Here is an 18,570-nt window from a genome sequence, read left to right on the forward strand (position 1 = left end):
CCTCAACCAACATCATTAAAACAGATTAACTGGTCATCATATTGCTATTTGCTGTGTGTAAATTGGTTGTCGCGTTTCCTGCATTACCACAGTGACCATCAACGTTCCCTCGAAGATGCGCAGCCGTCAGACGGTCCCGCGCAGCCCTTTTCAAATGTGAAATTTTGTGCATGCGCAGAACTTTGAATGAGCTGCACAACCCGTTAAAAGGACCACGTACCCCCCAAAAAAATTAGGGGGGGGGGGGGGGGGGGAAAACAGTGGTGACCGCATTTCAAAACTGACGTGAAAGGCAAGTCTTTCCATCAAAGTTCAGGAAGTGCGGACAGAGCTGATGATAAACAGGAGCTGCTATTGAGCAATACCTAGCGAGTAGAGGTGAGTCTTCTTGTCCGTGTAATAGCTTTTCAGGTCCACGTCGGAGCGTTTCGCATGCTTCTCCTCGTACTCTCCGGTTTTGAGGTTCTTGTGCCTGAAGATGAAGTGGAGTTTGTAATCTTCGCCGCACTTGTCTGGGCCAAACATGATGGTGTACGGAGTTTTGTCGTAAAATTTCTCCTACCAAGGAAAGATAAAACGACCAAAATTAAAAGCTGTTAATAGACCCAAACCCATTGCAGCCAGAGACAAACCTTGGAAGATGACGGGATTGAAGAGCAACAGGGTCATCACCTTCAGGAAAAGGAGGCGCCCAGAAATTCAGGTCCCCACGGGTGAGTATGCGCGGGGTGCTCACCCGTAGGCCCAACGGAAGTGCCGGTTTTGTGCATGCGCGGGAAACCGGAACTTCAGTTCCCTTAAAGGGGTTCAGAGGTCGAACACATGCGCCGGAGAGGCCGCGCGTACGCCTGGAACTTCCGTTTTTTTTTGCAGGTTTCTCTGGGAGGGGAGGGTAAGTCTCCAGGAGTTACACATGTAAAAAGCAGGCGCAAGGCCTGCTTTTAACAAGGTAAGTGGTGAATTAATTAAAATTAAAACATTTTTTTCCCCACAGGTTTATTATTTTTAAATACTTTAAAGAAAGGTAAGTTTATTTTTAGCCCCGTTAGAAAATTTAATTAATTTTTTCAAAAATTTAAATTGTTTAATAGTTATTTCATGTAATTTATAGTTAGTTTAAAAATGTGATGTTTTTTTAAAAATGTATTTGAAGTTTTAGTTATGTTTGGGGCTTATAGTATTTATAGGTTTGACAGCTCTTCCTGTCAATTTTATGAATGGGCATTCCCTGCTACCATTGGCTCTCCATGGCCCACGTGATCCCAGGGGACGCATCGAACTAACTGCGCCCCTGGGATACGCAAGCACTGCGCGCCGGCAGTTGGAGGAGGCCCAGGATCGGAATCCCACGCGGGCCCACAGCACAACGGCCGGTGCGCTAGGTAAGTGCAGGTCGGGGGCTTGCACCCGCGGGAAGCCTCCGACCCGAATTTCTGGGCCAAAAAAGGAAAAGACGGGGAAAACACAAAACCAGGGTACACGCTCATCCACTGCAAAACACAGATAGACCACAAGTTCCAACAGACCAGCCACAGCAACGGAAAGGCAAACAGTGAGTGGCTGCTGCTAAATACTTCCCCATGACACTATTGGATAATACGCTTCCTGCATGCTGGACCGCTTAATATAACAAGAGTCTAAACTACTGTCTGAGCCAGAATCGGCAGGATGAAACTGCTCTGTTTAGTTACACATGCCCCACTAGTGGGTAAACACACTATTTGACACAGGACTAAGATCTATACACCAGGAAGGTCGTAGACTTAGTTCAGCAAAACTTCAAATGCAATCCCAATACATTTGCTTACAATTGAGGCACCGACTCTAAACTACTTCTAGTAATATTAAACTATTGCACCTCCGACATTTCTTCACCCACTCCTGTTCTAGTTCACCCAAAAAGAACAAACTTGCGTTTATATAGTGCCTTTCATGACCTTGAGGCATCGCAAAGCGCTTTACAATCAATGAAGCACTTTTGAAATGTAGTCACTGCTGTAATGTAGGAAAAGCAGCAGCCAATTTGCACACAGCAAGCTCCCACAAACTGAATCTTTTTTCTTAGTTACGTTGGTTGATGGATATTGGGCCAAGACACTGGGGAGAACTCCCTGCTCTTCTTCGAAATAGTGGCCATGGGATCTTTTAACATCCACCAGATAGGGCCTTGGTTTAATGTCTCATCCTACAGACTACCCCTCCGACAGTGCGGCGCGCCCTCAGTACTGCCCCTCCGACAGTGCGGTGCTCCCTCAGTACTGCCCCTCCGACAGTGCAGCACTCCCTCAGTACTGCCCCTCCAACAGTGCAGCGCTCCGGACAGTACAGTACTCCCTCAGTACTGCCCCTCCGACAATGCAGCGCTCCCTCAGTACTGCACTGGGAGTGTAGTACTTTCCGTTTGGATCAGGACATTAGACTCAAGGCTGGCCCTGCACAATTTCGATTGAGGACATGAAGATGATACTCCGCTGCAAAGAGATTCCGTCAAGCGGTCGCTGAATAAATGCAAATAGGAGGACTGGCTATTCCCAGGAAGCACGCAGTGAAACAAAATCCCACTCACCAGATTTAAGTCTTTGGTTTGCGAGAGTAGCTTAATATATGCGCCACCACATTCAATTCCATTCTGAAAATTCACTTCGTACCTGAAAAGGTAATTTTATGGAAAAAAAATCAATTTTCAAGCTAAAATATTTTAAGCGTTAATTATTTGCACTTGGTGACAGTGAACAAGCTGCAAGTCCAACAGCTGCTCTAGATCACACTTACACACATACCAAACAATGTCATAAAAAGATCGACCAGGAGATCTTTTGGGGGGAGGATTAATTTGGTGCTCGTAGAAGGCAAGGAATGTATGAACTTGGGAACACAACACTTGCCCGTTTTACTGACAGCCAGTGCCAGCACCAAGCACACCCAGGTCAGCTCAGCGCAGCGCAGTGAAACTCCCCATGGCATACCATCATCCCATCTTAAACCCAACCTCAGAGGATCACAGCTTTTTGTAAGCTTAAATAAGGGCCCAGAATTTGCAGTCAGCGGCGAAGCTAAGGTGCTCACCGCTGGCCCCGAAGAAAGCTGCCCACAAAGATCATAGAAATTTACAGCACAGAAGGAGGCCATTCGGCCCATCGTGTCTGTGCCGGCCGACAAAGAGCTATCCGGCCTAATCCCACTTTCCAGCTCTTGGTCCGTAGCCCTGGAGGTTTCGGCACTTCGAGCGCACATCCAAGTACTGTTTAAATGTGATGAGGGTTTCTGCCTCTACCACCCTTTCAGGCAGAGAGTTCCAGACCCCCACCACCCTCTGGGTGAAAAGAACCCTCCTCAAATCCCCTCTAAACTTCCGACCAATTATTTTAAATCTCTGCCCCCTGGTTATTGACCTCTCTGCTAAGGGAAATAGGTCCTTCCTATCCACTCTATCGAGGCCCCTCATCATTTTATACACCTCTTAAATCTCCCCTCAGCCTCATCTGTTCCAAAGGAAACAACCCCCAGCCTATCCAATCTTTCCTCATAGCTAAAATTCCCCAGCCCAGGCAACATTCTCGTAAATCTCCTCTGTACCCTCGCTAGTGCAATCACATCCTTCCTGTAATGTGGTGACCAGAACTGCACGCAGTATTCTAGCTGAGGCCTAACTAGTGTTTTATACAGTTCCAGCATAACCCCCCTGCTCTTATATTCTATGCCTCGGCTAATAAAGTCAATTGTCCCGTATACCTTCTTAACCACCTTATCTACCCATCCTGCTACCTTCAGGGATCTGTGGACATGCACTCCAAGGTCCCTCTGATCCTCTGCACTTCAGTGTCCTACCATTTATAAGATCTCGATCTCTGTGGCGAGAAGTTTGCCTTTTGCGTCGCTCAAGTGATTTCAGTGACGTATAGTTGGGAATCCCTAGCGCGATCTGCTGTGGCCTCAACAAGCTGTCTGAGCAGCCAATCACAATGCAGAATTCTCACAGACCGGGAAACCAGGAAGTGAAGAAACGGCTTTTATTCAGACTTTTAAAAATGTTAGGGAGCAGAACAAAAATTGGGGCTCTCACATGGGGAAAAGGTAAACCTTAAATAAAGATGAACCAATTAAAAAAAATATATACTTTTTAATATAAAGTTCCTTAAGTTGCGGTCAGTTTCAAAAGGGTAATAACAGCAAAGGCCGTTCGTTCACCTTTTGTACCCACTGCAAATTCTGGACCATGAACGTTCTCCCGTCACACATTGGCCTATTACAACCTCCAAGTTAGACGGTCAATTCCTGGCTAACCGGTGGTCAGTCTCCTCTTGTAGCCCCACCAGAACTAAACCAGGATACCAAACTTATTTCACTCAAAATCTCTACTGCAGTTAAGAGACAAAACTCCCACCCATTCTCTGTTCAAGTCGCAGACATGAAATAAAATATTCTAAGCTACCGTGACCCCCACAGTCCTCAGTAAATATCAATTTTAGTACTTTAATTTGCATACAAATAATGGAATCTTACAACACAGCAGGCCATTCGGCCCATCGTGCCTGTGCCGGCTCTTTGAAAGAGCTCTCCAATTAATCCCACTCCTCTGCTCTTCCCCATATATCTGCACATTTTTATTTTCCAGTATTTATCCAATTCCCTTTTGAAAGTTATTATTGAATCTGCTTCCACCGCCCTTTCAGGCAGCGCATTCCAGATCACAACAACTCGCTGCGTAAAAAAAATGTCCTCACATCCTCTCTGGTTCTTTTGCCAATCACCTTAAATCTGTGTCCTCTGGTTACCGACCCTCCTGCCACTGGAAACACTTTCTCCTTATTAACTATCAAAAACCTTCATGATTTTGAACACCCGTGTCAAATCTCCCCTTAACTTTCTCTGCTCCAAGGAGAACACTCCCAGTTTCTCCAGTCTAGCTCCAGTACATAGATCCCTGAAGGCAGCAGGACAGGTAGATAAGGTGGTTAAAAAGGCGTATGGGATACTTATATTCTATGCCTCGGCTAATGAAGGCAAGAGCAGGGAGGTTATGATGGAGCTGTACAAAACGCTGGTTAGGCCACAGCTGGAATACTGTGTAGCGTTCTGGTCGCCACACTATAGGAAGGATGTGATTGCGTTGGAGAGGGTGCAGAGGAGATTCACCAGGATGTTACCTGGGCTGGAGCGCTTCAGCTATGAAGAGAGACTGGACAGGCCGGGGTCGTTTTCCTTGGAGCAGAGAAGGCTGAGGGGGGACCTGATTAAGGTGTACAAAATTATGCGGGGCATAGATAGGGTAGATAGAAAGGAACTTTTCCCCTTAGTAGGGGGGTCAATAACAAGAGGGCATAGCTTCAAGGTAAGGGGCAGGAGGTTTAGAGGGGATTTGAGGAAAAACTTTTTCACCCAGAGGGTGGTTGGAATCTGGAACTCACTGCCTGAAAGGGTGGTAGAGGCAGGAACCCTCACAACATTCAAGAAGCATTTAGATGAGCACTTGAAACGCCATAGCATACAAGGCTACGGACCAAGTGCTGGAAAATGGGATTAGAATAGACAGGGCTTGATGGCCGGCGTGGACAAATAAGGCAAGGGAATACACAATGAGTGGTAGGACCCTAGGAAGTACAGAGGGTCAGAGGGACCTTGGTGTACATGTACATAGATCCCTGAAGGCAGCGGAACAGGTAGATAAGGTGGTTAAAAAGGCATATGGGATACTTGCCTTCATTAGCCGAGGCATAGAATATAAGAGCAGGGAGGTTATGATGGAGCTGTACAAAACGCTGGTGAGGCCACAGCTGGAGTACTGTGTGCAGTTCTGGTCGCCTCACTATAGGAAGGATGTGATTGCTTTGGAGAGGGTGCAGAGAAGATTCACCAGGATGTTACCTGGGATGGAGCGCCTCAGCTATGAAGAAAGACTAAACAGGCTGGGGTTGTTTTCCTTGGAGCAAAGGCGGCTGAGGGGGGACCTGATTGAGGTGTACAAAATGATGAGGGGCATAGATAGGGTAAAGAGGAACTTTTCCCCTTAGTGGGGGGGGTCAATAACAAGGGGGCATAGATTCAGGGTAAGGGGCAGGAGATTTAGAGGGGATTTGAGGAGGAACTTTTTCACCCAGAGGGTGGTTGGAATCTGGAACTCACTGCCTGAAAGGGTGGTAGAGGCAGGAACCCTCACAACATTCAAGAAGCATTTGGATGAGCACTTGAAATGCCATTGCATACAAGGCTATGGACCAAATGCTGGAAAATGGGATTAGACAGGACAGGGATGGATGGGCGGCGCGGACACGATGGGCCGAAGGGCCTCTTTCTTCGCTGTAAAACTCTGACTCTATGGGCCGAAGGGCCTCTTTCTGTGCTGTATAACTCTATGACTAGTCAGATAACTGAAGTTCCTCATCCCCTGTATCATTCTCTTAAATCTCCTCTGCCCCCTCTCCCACCTAACCAGTGTTTTATAAAGGCTCAGCATGACTTCCTCTATTAATAAAGCCAAGGACCCCACATGCTTTCTTAAAACAGCCTTCTCAACTAGTCCTGCCACCTTCAACGAATGATTCATAAACACAAACAGAAACCTTGTCTGAAGCCTTGCTGTGCATCACACATCGATCAGATCATCCTGCTCCGGATTCTGGGGTCTTCAATCCCACCACTGGGACAAAGTGAAGGCCCAGCCCAGCCCAGGAACCACCGTCTACAACCTGACCAGTCACATACACGTTGCAAAATTCGGCCATACTTACTGGAGAAATAGCGGCTTGCTGTCGAATATGAATGGTTGCTCCAGTAAAGCCGCGATTGCGTGATGCTTAGCACGAGTTTTGAGAACCAGTCCCTTGTCTCCATTAAGTCTGCTGTCTTTCATCTCTTCCACCTCCCACTTGCCTGAAGAAAGAAAGAAAATACAAGAACCGGTCTTCATTTCATGCACCACCCATTATGGTTACTGACCAGCCCACCCATCACAATATCCTGAGTAGCCTACCCTCCACCACCCCCCCACCAAAATAACCTCCCCGCCCCCAGACCCCCCCTCCCCCACACCGTACCCTCCCCCAGACCCCCGTAACACCCCCCCAAACCCCCGTAACCCCCCCTCCCCACAGGCCCCCGCCACCCACCCCCCCACCCCCGCCCATCCATACCGCAAGTAGCCCCCACCCAATATCCTCCTAGTAGCCCCCACCTCCCTCCCCAGGCCAATATCCAGAGTAGCCCCCACCCAATACTATCCGGTATCTGCGCCCACGAACGCCCCCCTTCCCCCACACCAACATCCTCTAAGTATAAGAAATATTTTGAATCACAAATCCTCATTGATCACTTGAAAGCATAAAATTCTTACTACTTCTGTGAGGAAAGTTCCTCCCCATGCCCTATATTCTCTGCTGAAGGTGCCGTTTTATGCCAACCTGGTCTCATAATTTAACCCTTTTAGCCCCGTATCATTCTGGTGAAGCTGCGCTGCTCTTCCTCCAAGGCCCGAGGTGTGGTGCCCAGAGCTGTGCCCACATACAAAAATGCTTAAAAATGTACAGAAAATTCTCTCACCGTCGTATTTTGCAATATCTTCGTCGGTGTCTTCCTTTTTGGCTTTGGAGATGACCCAGCTGCAATGTGAAGAGAACAAGAATAGCAAACATCAAATGACAACGCCGGGCAGTCTCCAAGCCCCACAAGGCATTTTCTGGTCACACGAAACAGTTTTTGTCATGTGCCTGGACACCACTGGTTCAAAGTCCAACCATCCTTCAGGAGCAAAGGTTACGCTCACCACTTGCAAGGTGCAAAAAGTCATCAGGAAGGCTGTTGGAAAGTTGGCCTTTCTCTCGAGGGGGCTGGAGTACAAAGGGGAGGAAGGGAAGCTTCAGCTGGACAGAGCCTTGGTCAGACCCCATCTGGAGGAACCGCGTTCAGTTCTGGCCGTGCTTGAAGGGGGGGGGGGTAAATTCAAAACTAATCTACGGAAACATTATTTCAGTGAGCGAGTGGTCAATCTCTGGAACAGGCTCCCTGGGGAGACGGTGGAAGGAGATAGTATTGATGAAATTAATCCAAATTAGATAAATTTCTTTCGGAAAATAACATTTTGGGATCCAGTATATGAGTAATTTGAGATGTGACGTGTGGGGAGTGTAGCGAGCTCAGGAGGAACAGGTGACTTTGGACCCAAAGCTCTCCATCACTGGGGGTTTTCCTCGCCTCGTGTCTGGGTCTGGGTCTGTTGTCGGCTCATTGATAGAGACTGATCGCCGTGATCAGTCAACAACTCCATTATCGTTGGATCATGGGACTGCCAGGGTGGTAGATGGCGAACCTGATGGACCTTGGTCTGCCCTCATCTAACAGTTCCTACATTCCTGTATATATGGGGGGGCTGGGTCAGGTTGGAAGGGGTGAAAATGATGGGTCTGGACAGAGTAGAGAGAGAAACGGTTCCCATTGGCAGAAGGGTTGAGAACCAGAGGACACAGATTCAAGGTCATTGGCAAAAGAACCAAAGGCGACATGAGGGAAAACTTTTTTACACAGCGAGTGGTTAGGATCTGGAATGCACTGCCTGAAAGGGTGGTGGAGGCAGACTCAATCGTGGCTTTCAAAAGGGAGTTGGATAAGTATCTGAGGGAAAAAATTTGCAGGGCTACGGGGAAAGGGCGGGGGTGTGGGACTAGCTGAAGTGCTCTTGGAGAGAGCTGGCACGGGCTCGACAGGCCAAATGGCCTCCTTCTGTGCTGTAACCATTCTATGATCAGCCGCGCTTCCAATGCTCAGATCAATAGATTTCTGGGCACTAAGGGAATCAAGAGATTATGGGAATAGAGCGGGAAAGTGGAGTTGAGGTAGAAATTAATGACCTTATTGAATAGAAACATGGAAATATAGGAGCAGAAGTCGGCCCTTCGAGCCTGCTCCACCATTCAATACAATCATGGCTGATCCTCTTTCTCAATACCATATTCCCGCTCTCCCCTTGATGCCTTTTGCGTCTAGAAATCTCTCTCTCTCCTTCTTAAATATACTCAGTGACTTGGCCTCCACAGCCTTCTGTGGTAGAGAATTCCACAGGTTCACCACCCTCTGAGTGAAGAAATTTCTCATCTCAGTCCTAAATGTCCTACCTCATATCCTGAGACTGTGACCCCTCATTCTAGGCCCCCCCAGCCAGGGGAAACATCCTCCCTGCATCCAGTCTGTCTAACCCAGTCAGAATTTTATACGTTTCAATGAGATTCCCTCTCATTCTTCTAAACTCTAGTGAATACAGGCCTAGTCGACCCAATCTCTCCTCGTAAGACAGTCCTGCCATCCCAGGAGTCAGTCTGGTGAACCTTCGCTGCACTCCCTCTATGGCAAGTATATCCTTTCTTAGGTAAGGAGACCAAAACTGCACACAGTACTCCAGGTGTGGTCTCACCAAGGCCCTGTACAACTGTACTAAGACATCCTTGCTCCTGTACTCAAATCCTCTTGCAATGATGGGAGCAGGCGCGAGGGGCCGTATGGCCTACTCCTGTTCCTATTTCCTATGCGCTGCTGTTGTGTGCGGGAACCTCAGGCACGGAGAGAAATGGGCATCACTGCATTTGTCATTTTAGGGTGTGCATCAGGTCAGTCAGTTTGTGTTAATATCCCAGGCTCAGTAAACAGACTCACAGCTGCAGAGAGAGAAGCAGCCAAGAATGCAGGTGCTCTGTGAAGCAGCTCGATAAGAGTTTTTTTTTAATGCGTACGCGATCATCTGTAATAAAGGGATTACGCGATTTGGGGAGATGGTCAGGTGGTGCAAGCCAACAGCTCAGCAAATGCGCTGCCTCTCAATCAGCCCACAGCCAAAACAAAGAGATATGTTGATGATAATGAACAGGACTCCCAAAGGAACTGCTGTGACTCATCGCAGATATGCACTGGCCCATGATCAGTCAGTGAAATACTTGGGTGTGTACCAACAATTCTTTTTTCAAACACAGGATGAGGACATTATTCTCGTGTGTGTTCATTTTGAAAATGTTGCAAATTAAAGTTTGTGATCCAGTTTGCAATATAGCGCCCTTCACAAACTCAGGATGTCCCAAAGTGCTTCACAGCCAATGACGCACTTTTTTTTTATAAAGTGTATGTTAGTAACACAGCAAGATCCCAGAAACAGCAATGTGATAATGACCCCATAATCTGTCCCCCCCCCCCCCCCCCACAAAGGAGCTATTTAGGGATAAATACTGGCCAGGACACGAGAGATTAATCCCCTGCTCTTCTTCGAAATGGCACCATGGGATCTTCTCCGTCCACCGGAGGGGGCAGACGGGGCCTCGGTTTGAAGTATCCTCCGAAAGGCGGCACCTCCGACAGTGCAGCGCTCCCTCAGTACTGCCCCTCCGACAGTGCTGCACTCCCTCAGTACTCACCCTCCGACAGTGCAGCACTCCCTTAGTACTGCCCCTCCGACAGTGCGGCGCTCCCTCAGTACTGCCCCTCCGACAGTGCGGCGCTCCCTCAGTACTGCACTGGAAGTGTCAGCCTAGATTATGTGTCTGGAGTCCCTGGAGTGGGACTTGAACCCACAACTTTCTGACTGAGAGGCGAGTGCGCTGCCCACTGAGCCACGGCAACAAGACCATCAGGCTCATCTACGCTCACCCTATCCATTAAGGTGGTGCCACGACTAACCCTTAACTCCTATGTCTGCCTCCGGAACTCTCCGTTCCTCTGACATCTTTTGTACCCTCCTCTCCCTTCGCCTCTCCATTGGCAGTAGCCTGGCTTCCGAGCCTCCCTAAACCCTTACCCTCAATCACCTCTTCAACTAAGCTTCTGGTTATCGCTCCTAACCTGACCTATCCCCACTGGGCATCCATTTTCCAGATGTCTGTTTGTCAAGCACCTTGGGATATTTGTACATTTAAAGTTACTTTCAATTTGTTGCCAAGGCAACAAGAATTTTACAAGCATCCAACTGATACGGTAGCACAGCGGTGATGTCACTGGATCGTAATCCAGAGGCCTGGACTAATGATCCAGGGACGGGAGTTCAAAATCCCACCACCGCAACTAAATTCAGTTAATGAAATAAATCTGGAATTTAAAAAGCCATGAAACTACCGGATTGTCGTAAAAACCCATCTGGTTCGCTAATGTCCTTCAGGGAAGGAAATCTGCCACCTTTACCCGATCTGGCCTATATGTGACTCCAGGCCCACAGCAATGTGGTTGACTCTTGACTAGCGAGATACTCAGTTGTATCTTAGGGACAGGCAATAAACCCGTGATGCTCAGCCATCTATCAACCATATATCCCAATTTCCTGGAGTTTGGGACTGTACTATGCCATCCAAAGGGTAAGAAACAGGTTCGTTTGGCCCAACTGGTCTATGCTGGTGTTTATACTCCACACGAGCCTCCTCCCACCCTACTTTATCACATCCTGTCAGTATGTTCTTCTCTTCCTTTCTCTCTCTCTCATCTACTTTTCTAGTTTCCCCTTAAATGTATCTCTGCTACTCGCTCCACTCCCTGTGGTAGCGAGTTCCACATTCTCACCACTCTCTGGGTAAAGAAGTTTCTCCTGAATTCCCGATTGGTTTATGAGCGACTACCTTATATTTATCTCTAGTTTTGGACTCTTTCTCTCCCCCCCCCCGACAAATGGAAACATCTTTCTCTACACCTTCCCGAACAAACCCTTTCATAAGACCTCTATTAGAGTTGAGGGCAGTCAAGGGGACAGACAGAGGCTTTTGAATTTGGATGTACCAAGGTAGAGGCATTTAAGAACATAGAAGATAGGAGCAGGAGTAGGCCATTCGGCCCCTCGAGCCTGCTCCGCCATTCAATAAGATCATGGCTGATCATCCAAACTCAGTACCCTGTCCCTGCCTTCTCCCCATATCCCTTGATCCCTTTAGCCTTAAGAAATATATCTAACTCCTTCTTGAATATATTTAATGAATTGGCCTCTACTGCCTTCTGTGGCAGAGAATTCCACAGGTTCACCACTCTCTGGGTGAAGAAATTTCTCCTCATCTCAGTCCTAAATGGCTTACCCCTTATCCTTAGACTGTGAACCCTAGGAGCAGGAGTCGGCCATTCGGCCCCTCGAGCCTGCTCCGCCATTCAATAAGATCATGGCTGATCATCTACTTCATCTCCATTTTCCTGAACTATCCCCATATCCCTTGATTCCTTTGGAATGGAGAATGGGGAGGTAGTGGGGTGGGGCAGGGACAAGACAGTGAAAGCTCCGATGGAGCAGAGAGCACAGCAAATCAGTCGACTACCCAGAACAGCGCAGTTTGCCCGGACTCCCTCACTATGGATATCTGGAGGGTGCAGCCCTCGGCTCCAATGTTATAACCTCAGGATGTTGTCCTTACCTTCCCAAAGTGCCTTCATCGAACGATTCTGCGAAATTCACTTCTCCAATTGGAACAGGGGCTGTGTACGTGACCTGCAAAGCAACAAACGCATTAAATGAGGGCTTCATTTTTAGACAATTAGCACTGCATTCAGAACTGGAAAAGTGCAGAGTTTCAACATTGGGTTTAGACGCTGCTTAACCCTCGATCAAAACACAAGCCAGTTCAGAGGGCTCTCTGGGTTCTCTTCTGAATCCCGCAGGCCTATAAACACACTGCCACCTGCCCCACCCAGCAGCTGTATTCGAATTCCCACTGTCCCTGTTTTGGGGGGGGGGGGGGGGCAAGAGGTTGAAGAAAGGAAACTAAACTCTCAGCAAAGCTATTGTGGTGTGCTTATTAAAAAAATAAATCTTCAACCTCAGTTCTTCAGTCATATTTCAGACGTATCTGGTACAAGGACATCAGGTTTCAAAGGCCAATGCCATCTCGATCCCAAATCCCTTTGCAGTAACAAAAGAGAAATGTATCGCGCACAATCCCAGACTTTCAGCCCTTGAAGCTCCAGCCACTTCAATGCAACAGGCAGATCTCATTATAGTCCAACTCCTCAAGGAGGAGCCGTCGGTGATTTTATAAATTTTATAAATTTCTTATCTGCTTTGGGAGGACTTTTAGTTATAGCATTAAAGAACGGGGGAAGACGAGCCAGAAAGAAGAGAGAGAAAGCAAGAACGACAGGAAAAAATTACATTTATATAGCACCTTTCACTTCCTCACGATGCCCCACAGCGCTTCACAGTCGATGAAGTTCTTTTGAAGAGTAGTCACTGTTCCGACTGTAGGAAATGCAAGCTGCCAATTGCATAACAAAGGAAATAGGAGCAGGAGTCGGCCATACGGCCTCTCGAGCCTGCTCCGCCATTCAATAAGATCATGGCTGATCATCTTCGACCTCAACTCCACGTTCCTGCACTATCCCCATATCCCTTGATTCTCCAAGAGTCCAAAAATCTATGACGGAGCATCCACAGCCCTCTGGGGTAGAGAATTCCAAAATTCCACCCTCTGAGTGAAGAAATTCCTCCTCATCTCAGTCCTAAATGGCCGACCCCTTATCCTGAGACTGTGACCCCCCAGTTCTAGACTCTCCAGCCAGGGGAAAACAACCTCACAGAGGGCTTGACGTAAGAATTTTATACATTTCAATGAGATCACCTCTCATTCTTCTAAACTCCAGAGACTATAGACCCATTCTACTCAATTTGCGCACAGCAAGCTCCCACAAACAGTGCTATTAACATCAAGAAAAGCAAAGAAATGATTGTGGACTTCAGGAAGTCCAAAGGCGAAAGTCACACCCCCATCCACATCAATGGGGCTGTGGTGGAAAGGGTGGACAGCTTTAAGTTCCTCGGAGTCCACATCACGGAAGACCTCTCCTGGTCCCTCAACACCTCCTCTCTGGTGAAGAAGGCCCAGCAGCGCCTATATTTCCTAAGGAGGCTGAAGGGATGTAACCTGTCACCCCTGATCCTCTCTAACTTTTACCGCTGCACAATAGAGAGCATCCTGACGAACTGTATCACAGTATGGTATGGCAGCTGTAGCTACTATGACCGGAAAGCCCTGCAGTGGGTAGTCAAAACTGCCCAACGCATTACCGGCACCCGGCTACCGACCATAGAGCGCATATACCAGAAACGCTGTCTACGGAGGTCACGGTCCATCATCAAAGACCCTACCCACCCCAGCCACAGTCTGTTCGCCCTCCTGCCATCTGGGAGACGCTACAGATGCATTCGCACCCGTACGACCAGATTTAGGAGCAGCTTCTTTCCCAGGGCTGTCATCCTACTGAACTCCACAAATAAACTCTAAAGCCTGCACATCTGCCAATGCACTTTATTATGGTTATGTTTATGTTAATGTATTACAAGCCAAATGTATGTTGAATGTTTAAATGTCTTAATCCAAATGTACACTCTCGGGAGCCGCAAGCCTACATTTCGTTGTACTGCACTTGTGCACTAACAATGACAATAAAAGTTGATTTGATTTGAAGGTAAATGTCCAAATACTGTAATGGGGAAGATTTAACTCAAATTGAGCCAGAAATGGAGCTGTTTCTATAACAGGCACCAATCCATAACACCAGCGTTATGGTGGCAGGACTGGTTGAAAATTTGCTCTCAGGTGGATGGAAAAGATCCCATGGCACTACATCGAAGAGGAGCAGGGGAGTTCTCCAGTGTCCTGGGGCCAATATTTATCCCTCAACCCAACATCACAAATGTAAGAAATCACACAACACCAGGTTATAGTCCAACAGCTTTATTTGAAATCACAAGCTTTCGGAGCGCTGCTCCTTCTTCAGGTGAAGTGGAGAAATGCATAAAGACACAGCTTATATAGTCAGAGAATCATGTCAGATGTTTACAGGTAACCTTTCCAACTGCCATTAATCACACCTCGGCAGAGAGATAATCACAGCAGTCAAAGGTGTGAATGGTGTCCAAACAGGTCAGTCAGGGAAACATTACATCAAAGAACAATGAGGTGGGGTCACAAGGTGTGATTAATGGCAGTTGGAAAGGTTACCTGTAAACATCTGACATGATTCTCTGACTATATAAGCTGTGTCTTTATGCATTTCTCCACTTCACCTGAAGAAGGAGCAGCGCTCCGAAAGCTTGTGATTTCAAATAAAGCTGTTGGACTATAACCTGGTGTTGTGTGATTTCTTACATTTGTCCACCCCAGTCCAACTCCGGCATCTCCACACCACAACATCACAAAGACAGATTACCTGTTCATTTGTCACATGTGGTTTTTTTTTTTTTTTTTTATAAAATGGGACCTTGCTGTGCCCAAATTGGCCAATGCGGTCCCCACTTACAACAGTACAGGAAACACTTTTTTATCCGGCACTGACGGCACCGGCGTGGTGCCGGTTGATCAAAAAGTCCAGATTACAGAGAGGTATACTTACCAAGGTACGAGAGCCCCGGTTACACGGCCACAGGTGCAGGAGCCCCGGTTACACGGCCACAGGTGCAGGAGCCCCGGTTACACGGCCACAGGTGCAGGAGCCCCGGTTACACGGCCACAGGTGCAGGAGCCCCGGTTACACGGCCACAGGTGCAGGAGCCCCGGTTACACGGCCACAGGTGCAGGAGCCCCGGTTACACGGCCACAGGTGCAGGAGCCCCGGTTACACGGCCACAGGTGCAGGAGCCCCGGTTACACGGCCACAGGTGCAGGAGCCCCGGTTACACGGCCACAGGTGCAGGAGCCCCGGTTACACGGCCACAGGTGCAGGAGCCCCGGTTACACGGCCACAGGTGCAGGAGCCCCGGTTACACGGCCACAGGTGCAGGAGCCCCGGTTACACGGCCACAGGTGCAGGAGCCCCGGTTACACGGCCACAGGTGCAGGAGCCCCGGTTACACGGCCACAGGTGCAGGAGCCCCGGTTACACGGCCACAGGTGCAGGAGCCCCGGTTACACGGCCACAGGTGCAGGAGCCCCGGTTACACGGCCACAGGTGCAGGAGCCCCGGTTACACGGCCACAGGTGCAGGAGCCCCGGTTACACGGCCACAGGTGCAGGAGCCCCGGTTACACGGCCACAGGTGCAGGAGCCCCGGTTACACGGCCACAGGTGCAGGAGCCCCGGTTACACGGCCACAGGTGCAAGAGCCCCGGTTACACGGCCACAGGTGCAGGAGCCCCGGTTACACGGCCACAGGTGCAGGAGCCCCGGTTACACGGCCACAGGTGCAGGAGCCCCGGTTACACGGCCACAGGTGCAGGAGCCCCGGTTACACGGCCACAGGTGCAGGAGCCCCGGTTACACGGCCACAGGTGCAGGAGCCCCGGTTACACGGCCACAGGTGCAGGAGCCCCGGTTACACGGCCACAGGTGCAGGAGCCCCGGTTACACGGCCACAGGTGCAGGAGCCCCGGTTACACGGCCACAGGTGCAGGAGCCCCGGTTACACGGCCACAGGAACCCCGGTTACACAGCCACAGGTGCAGGAACCCTGGTTACACGGCCACTAACACAGTAAAACTTACCTGAACCTACTCCTGAATTTTGCCGGTTAAGAGAGGTTTCCGGATATTTAGGTGCCGGTTAAAAGAGAGTTTCCTGTACTTCATTGGCTGTAACGCGCTTTGGGATGTCCTGAGGGCATGTAAAGCGCTGCAGAAATGAGAGTTCTTTCTCTAGGACTGTAATTATTTGCGCACTTCACACCTTGACAATTCAGAGAGAGAGACAATCTTCAGTCCCAAAGTTTCCAATCCTAAGGTTTTGCTCGTAAGCAACTCAAACCCACAAGTGCTGCATTTGAAGAGGGGCAAGTAGAACAGGCGTATCTCCCAGCCTCAACACGGACTTCGGCAACTTTAGATCATAACCACATTTATCTCAGACAGCAGGTGTGGGTAACGGTTCTGCCGTGGCCATTTACACCTCCTCCGGACCCAGCTTTTGTTTCTTTCCTTGTCCCTCTTGCCTCGCGCCATCGTCCCTTTAATCATTTAATCACTCCTGCCCTCCACCCCATCACAGCCCTGGAAGGATATGCTGATGAAGAGGGTTGGGAGGAGGTGCAAATGGGGCAGTGACTCCAACATGGACCAGTTGGGCAGAATGGCCAGTTTCTGTGCTGCAGACTTGATAAAAACCTTCCCCCATGTTCTTCACTGCTCCCCTTTCCCTGCCTCTGCACTTGCGTATAAACTATTAAAAGGGGAGAAATTCATTATCGCCCCATTTGGGAGCGGTACCTTTTGAAAGCTGGCAAACTTAGCGCCAGGCGCTAATAATTTCCCAGCTTTCACAAAATTGGGTTTAGCGCTCCACTTCCTTCCTGGAGCGTTAAAGGACGCAGGCGGGGCGGTAGTGGTGCAGCGCGGCACAATGTCCCGTGCAGCGCCGCCGCGATCAGAGGCTCCTCCCCCTCCCTTAAAGGGAAGGGCCATCGCTGCAGGCTCTGCATTGGGACCAGCCAGCTGGTCCCCGACGGTGGCTGCGCTCTGGCCCGATCAGCCCCGCGCACTCCCGCAGAGCGCCGGGCCCATCGATCGCGGCCCAGGAGAAGTGGGGAAAAAATATTTTGCTGCTTACCTCAGCAACCACCCCTTCTGCGCTCGGCCTCCCGAACAATGCCTTCTGCAGCTGTCGGTGTTTTTGTCCGGCGATGCCGCAGGGGGCGGCACCAACGTTCGGGTCCGGGGACGCTGTGCACGGCGATGACATCATGACCACCGGGTGGGGGAGATCGCGGCGCAACGTGTTACCGCTGCTGCAAACCTCCCGGCCAAGTTAGCGGGAGTCGTTCATCTCGCCACGCCCGGGCGGTAAGTCGTTAGCGCCCCGTTATCGCACCCCCCCGGGGGCGCTAATCCAGAGTTTCTCCCCCAAAATCTCTAACTTCTTCCAGTTCAGATGAAAGGTCATCAACCTGAAACGTCTGTTTCTCTCTCTCTACAGATGCTGCCTGACCTGCTGAGTATTGCCAACATTTTCTGTTTTTATTCCAGGTTGCCACCGTCCGCAGTATTTCGCTTTTGTTTCTCCCACCAATTCCAGTACAAACTTTAGAAAGATTTCCCCTCCTCCCGAGGGCTCAAATGCTCTCCCACAGTGTAAAATTCAGCCACACAGACCAGGGAAGTCTTCACAGGAACAGGAGCAGGCCATTCAGCCCCTCGAGCCTGTTCTGTCATTCAATGAGATCATGGCTGATCTGTATCTTAACTCCATCTACCCGCCTTGGTCCCGTAACCCTGCATACCCATGGGCTAGCAAACATCTATCAATCTCAAGAAATGAAATTAATTGAGCTAGTATCTATTGCTTTTAGTGAGAGAGTGTTTCACACTTCGATCACCCTTTGCGTGAAGAAGTGTTTCCTAATTTCAGTCTCTCCGCCTGGTCCCAGACATGTTACATAGAACGTACAGCACAAACAGGCCATTCAGCCCATGCCGCCCATGTTGGGAACATTTAGGGTGTTTGGAAGAAAAAGGGGAAACTTTTTTTTTTTTTTTTTTTAAATCAGCCCGAGTTTCTGTTCCTAATCGCTATCCAGTGATTTACAGATATGTAAAGAGAAAAAGATTGGTGAAGTCAAGCGTAGGTCCCTTGCAGTCAGAATCGGGGTAATTTATAATGGGGAGCAAAGAAATGGCAGACCAACTAAATACATATTTTGGCTCTGTCT

At 49.1% G+C, this 18,570-nt stretch overlaps 1 protein-coding gene across 4 annotated transcripts in view; it reads right to left on the reverse strand.

Moving 5' to 3' along the window:
- The window catches only part of canx (calnexin), a 90,914-nt gene that overhangs the window by 40,548 nt on the left and 31,796 nt on the right, over nt 1–18,570 (reverse strand). For all 4 annotated transcript variants that reach the window (XM_085996036.1, XM_085996039.1, XM_085996038.1 and 1 more), the window contains exons 3-7: nt 12,354–12,427; nt 7,537–7,595; nt 6,729–6,870; nt 2,567–2,648; nt 366–558 (exon numbers count right to left, since the gene is read on the reverse strand). In XM_085996036.1, the coding sequence (XP_085852162.1) occupies nt 366–558; nt 2,567–2,648; nt 6,729–6,870; nt 7,537–7,595; nt 12,354–12,427 (550 nt within the window). The remainder of the gene's footprint in view (nt 1–365; nt 559–2,566; nt 2,649–6,728; nt 6,871–7,536; nt 7,596–12,353; nt 12,428–18,570) is intronic.

This window comes from Somniosus microcephalus, chromosome 8, assembly GCF_052327205.1.
Source record: "Somniosus microcephalus isolate GS21.2 chromosome 8, FLI_Smic_1.0, whole genome shotgun sequence".
In the NCBI taxonomy this organism is placed as follows: Eukaryota; Metazoa; Chordata; class Chondrichthyes; order Squaliformes; family Somniosidae; genus Somniosus; species Somniosus microcephalus.